This window comes from Micropterus dolomieu, linkage group LG13 (assembly GCF_021292245.1).
Source record: "Micropterus dolomieu isolate WLL.071019.BEF.003 ecotype Adirondacks linkage group LG13, ASM2129224v1, whole genome shotgun sequence".
NCBI classification, from domain to species: domain Eukaryota; kingdom Metazoa; phylum Chordata; class Actinopteri; order Centrarchiformes; family Centrarchidae; genus Micropterus; species Micropterus dolomieu.
Window position 1 is genome coordinate 27048453 of NC_060162.1, and position 4246 is coordinate 27052698.

Here is a 4246-nt window from a genome sequence, read left to right on the forward strand (position 1 = left end):
CCACTTGGCAGGTGTGTGTGCAGCATTGAAATGTTCAGTTTGTTTTTTGGCTCTGGCTGTGTCCGAACTATGTATCCTGTTTTGTATTCAAGTGAACAATTTATACCTTCAGAAAGTCCCCCAATGCATGTCAGCATGTAGACAACTTTTTGCTACCAATCCCACAACGCTCAGCCTTTAGTTCGAAGTAAATTAGAAACATGCGACACTGCAGCTGTAGATCAGGAAGCAAACCCAATGACGATTTCAAAGTGTCCAAAATGTCAGTGTGTGCTCCCTGTAGAGTGAACTACTAAATGTCCATCATGTGCAGCAGGGAATGGTGAGTGAGTGAACATAGCCTCTGTGTCAGAGGTGTTCATTCAACCCTGTGCTCATTCTGGAGGCTGACGTCAGCTGTGCTGGTGTATTGGAATGTGACATTTTCTGGCCACTCAATACAGAATATGAAGAGGACAGAATATATAGGGTCTGTTCACACCAAATCACGAAACAAAAAAATGAAAGGCAGCGTCACGGTGTTACGTTGTATGTCAAGGCCAGACCAACAGTAACATTCCATCCAAAGATAAACCAGCAGAGAGGAGGCTTCACTGTCTGTGTGACTGTACCGTCCTCTGCCAGCCCAGTGTCTTATTTCAGCCCACGGAGCCGCAAAAGGAGAAAACTCTTCTTTGTTAGAGCCGAGCGGCCCAATTAGACAAGTGTTTGGCCTTGAGTGCAGTTCAGCAGGCTGCTCCTTGTTGCCTTTTACAGCTATTCTCAGGCACTGAAGCAGGAGAAAAAAACTGTTATGGTTTTCTGTCTGAGCTCTGGTGGAAGTTATTATTCCCTTTCCAGGAGTTGCTGTTCACAAGAAGCACAGTTGATGTGTCTGCATGAGTCTGTTTATGAAGTTGTGGTCCATAGTTAGAGATATTAGACATCTGTTAATCATCACTTTTAGAAATCACCTCATCTTCCTATTCATATCTTTTTAGTTTGACAAAAACATTCTTCTTAGCTTTAGCTTAGAAAAGGTGAATTTGGGCCCCGATTTCTTTTGTCAGTTTATTGTTTCCAATGTTAAGAGTGAACTTTCACGCTCAACTTGCATTTTTTAAATCCCGACTCATTGTTTGTTGTTGCAGGCGGCTGGAAATGCTGTGAAGAGAGCCTCTGATAACCTGGTGAAGGCAGCACAGAAGGCAGCGTTTGACGCTCAGGACGACCAGGCTGTGGTGGTCAAGAGTAAGATGGTGGGAGGTATTGCTCAGGTGAGTTCAAGATCCCAAAGATACAAAAGAAAAGAAAAAAAAAACAGTCAAATAAGTAGGATTTAAAACCTATAATAATAAGTGTCTATTGTAAATAAAATGTTATTAATTTGAATAAAACTATAGCAAAATCTTAGATGGGTGCTCTATTGGCTGTGTGTGGTTGAAGCCGGTGTTTCATCAGACCGTGTTGTGTTGCAGATCATCGCTGCTCAGGAGGAGATGCTGAGGAAAGAAAGGGAGCTGGAAGAGGCCAGGAAGAAGCTGGCCATGATCAGACAGCAGCAATACAAGTTCCTTCCCTCAGAGCTGCGGGAGGACGGCCAGGAACAGTGAGAGAGTAACGCAGCAGGGATCCATGGAACGCTCAGGACCTTCCCCCCCAGCTACACGCAGAGAGGAGGCTTCATGCTTCAGAAGAAACGTAACATTAGGCAGATTGACTCCAGTTTCACAGTGACATATCAGGATGGTTATTATCAATCTGTTTCTGTTTTCCAGTCAAAAGCGTAATAACGCCAATGATTCCAAATTTTGATATGTGCCTTATTAAGTCCTTATTAAGGTATCTGTGCTTTTGATTATATATGATCGTATGCTTTTCAATATATCTGGTTCTCTTTTTGCCCTTTTTTTTTTTTTGAAATCAGAATCGCACATCTTCGTTGGTACATGTTGTGTGGCTTCTTAAAAGTACTGCCAATAAATTGTGCTGGCCTTCACTGTTAGAATATTACTGTTAGATCATAGAGATGTTAAGGCAAGCACAATATATGCTTCTATGCAAGTTATGCACATTAATCTATGCACATTTTCTATGCAGACGAACACGTTTAGAGGCAACGAGACTCGACATTTAAGCGATCATTGTGAAGCAGATGTCTGCGGTCACATGACAGCGATGATGTTCAGTATGATTACTGTCATGCTGTTTAGATCTGAAATAAGGACAATGAAATAAAATGTTGTCGTTTTTAGGTTTAGATTGGGAAAAAAACAACAACTTTGCGATCGAACAAATCGGAGTGGAAAAACATTATTTTTTTAAAGCTTGAGCTATGGAATGTATTAAAAAGGTATCTTCCAATAAGTCGCTATCTTAGTAAACGTTCTTTGTGTCAGTATTCTGATTTAAAGAGCTCCAGTATTTAGGCCTGGATTAGATTAGAAGACTTGTTTCTGTAAAGATTATAAAGCCATATATTTAACTTGAAGACGTTGATATCATATTGACTGCATTTAGGTGCTCAGTGTTTAGTGACTCACTCCAGTAACATGTTGTCTGTGCCAATATTAGTGCCTGATGCAGTCCTTAATACTTTTTAAGAGTTCTTCTGTCACAGTACAATCCTATGATGCTCGTCTGATGTTCACCTAATGCCTCATGCTCTCCTGTTCACTACCAAGGGCCTACTGTCAGCTCACTCTTTGTTCCCAGTACATCAAGTGCCTTCATAATGCATTTGTAAAGTATCATGAACTGATACCAAGCATTTACCCTCTAAGTGCACTTCATTCATCACATCATTCAGTAATTTATCCGAACATCATTTAAATCCACCGTACGCCACAATTTCTTTCACGTCTTCTTTTAGAACAGACACGGCACAGCGAGAACAGCATGCCTGCTATCAAATGACTGTAATCGTACAAAGCTTTTGGTTCACATTTTGACTTAACCGTGTTATAAATGTAATGCTGGTGTACAGCAGCACCACCTCATGGGCACTGTAACAGAGATTTCTATTCAATAAAGCCAGTTTTTGGTGAAACTGTTTTCATCCATTTCTTAACAGTTTGACATTATAATGCAGCCTGGATCACATTTTGTGTTTTCTATGAATACATTGGACAAAAGTTCCTTTATCCATCCATTCAACTATGCTAATTTTGCTGATACAATCATATGGGTTTTTTTGTTTGTTGTTGTTTTTAATTCCTAAAAAATCTGGAGCGTCTAAAGCATTGAGATTTAATATGAATAGTAAAAGTAAAGATGCTGGGCCCCTATTAACACCCGTTGTGCATGCATTATGTACAGTAGATCTCTGCTGGAATACTACCTGACCTGAGGTTTGTTCATTTGATTAATCAAAAAAAGCATTAAAGAATATCCATCATCTAAGCACAACATCGCGATGAAATAAGAATTTTAAAACCTCCGACCCTCTTAAATAAATCAGGACTCACCTTGTGATTGTGTTGTAGTAGAGCATGTTCCCATATTCTAAAACATGGTTAATAACCCTGCCCCATCCTGTTTCATGCCCACTCAGCCTGCTCTGACTGACACACAGGTCAAAGCATGAACATGGACAGAAGGAGATGGGTAAAGAGTAAAGGAAAGGCACCTTTTCTTTAGGATTTGCGGATTCCTTTCCATTTTGGGATTACACACAGGTTATTGCTGTGCACAATAAAAGTGTTCTTATTACCATTGATTTAAATTCACCTTTTCTGTCTTGGTTATTTTCCAGTTTCAAACAGTTTATTGATTATTTTCAGTGTTTCCCTCTTCAAGTGAACAAGACATGATATTCTGTCTTATTTTAAAATCAGTTATTTTTCTGTTGTTAACTACATTTAGAAGAATTTCAACATGTATCCTGCTCCCTCTCACTAACTATTTTACTACTTCCACGCTGCATCTAGGCTTATAGGGCCTACTTAAAGGGGGAGATATACTTTTTTGTTGCATCTATCTTCTCCACTTAGCCTACTTGTGAAGAAGTGTTTCACAGAGTAGTATTGCTACTTTTCCTGAAGTAGGCTATACTTCCTGGCCACATTAATACTTGGAATTTGATTTGTTGACAGTTCTCTCATACTTTTCTCTGTGGGGGAACAAATCTCGGGTTTGATTCCGATGCAAACGGACCTGATTTATTCACAATGCTGAAGTCGGACGTCACGCACGCAGACTGGACAACTCTCGCTGCCTAAATAAGGGCAACGTCCCTGCGCGAGAAAAAAGTCTGGGGCTCGTGCAG

At 40.1% G+C, this 4246-nt stretch overlaps 2 protein-coding genes across 4 annotated transcripts in view; both read left to right on the forward strand.

Annotated features, from left to right (window-relative positions):
• The window catches only part of tln1 (talin 1), a 72233-nt gene extending 69205 nt beyond the window's left edge, over positions 1-3028 (forward strand). The window contains exon 57 of the mRNA XM_046066493.1: positions 1458-3028. Within this exon, the coding sequence (XP_045922449.1) occupies positions 1458-1592 (135 nt within the window). The 3' untranslated portion in view covers positions 1593-3028. The remainder of the gene's footprint in view (positions 1-1457) is intronic.
• Positions 1-4246, forward strand: part of LOC123981564 (pro-neuregulin-3, membrane-bound isoform-like) — a 580451-nt gene that overhangs the window by 506148 nt on the left and 70057 nt on the right. The window lies entirely within an intron of this gene.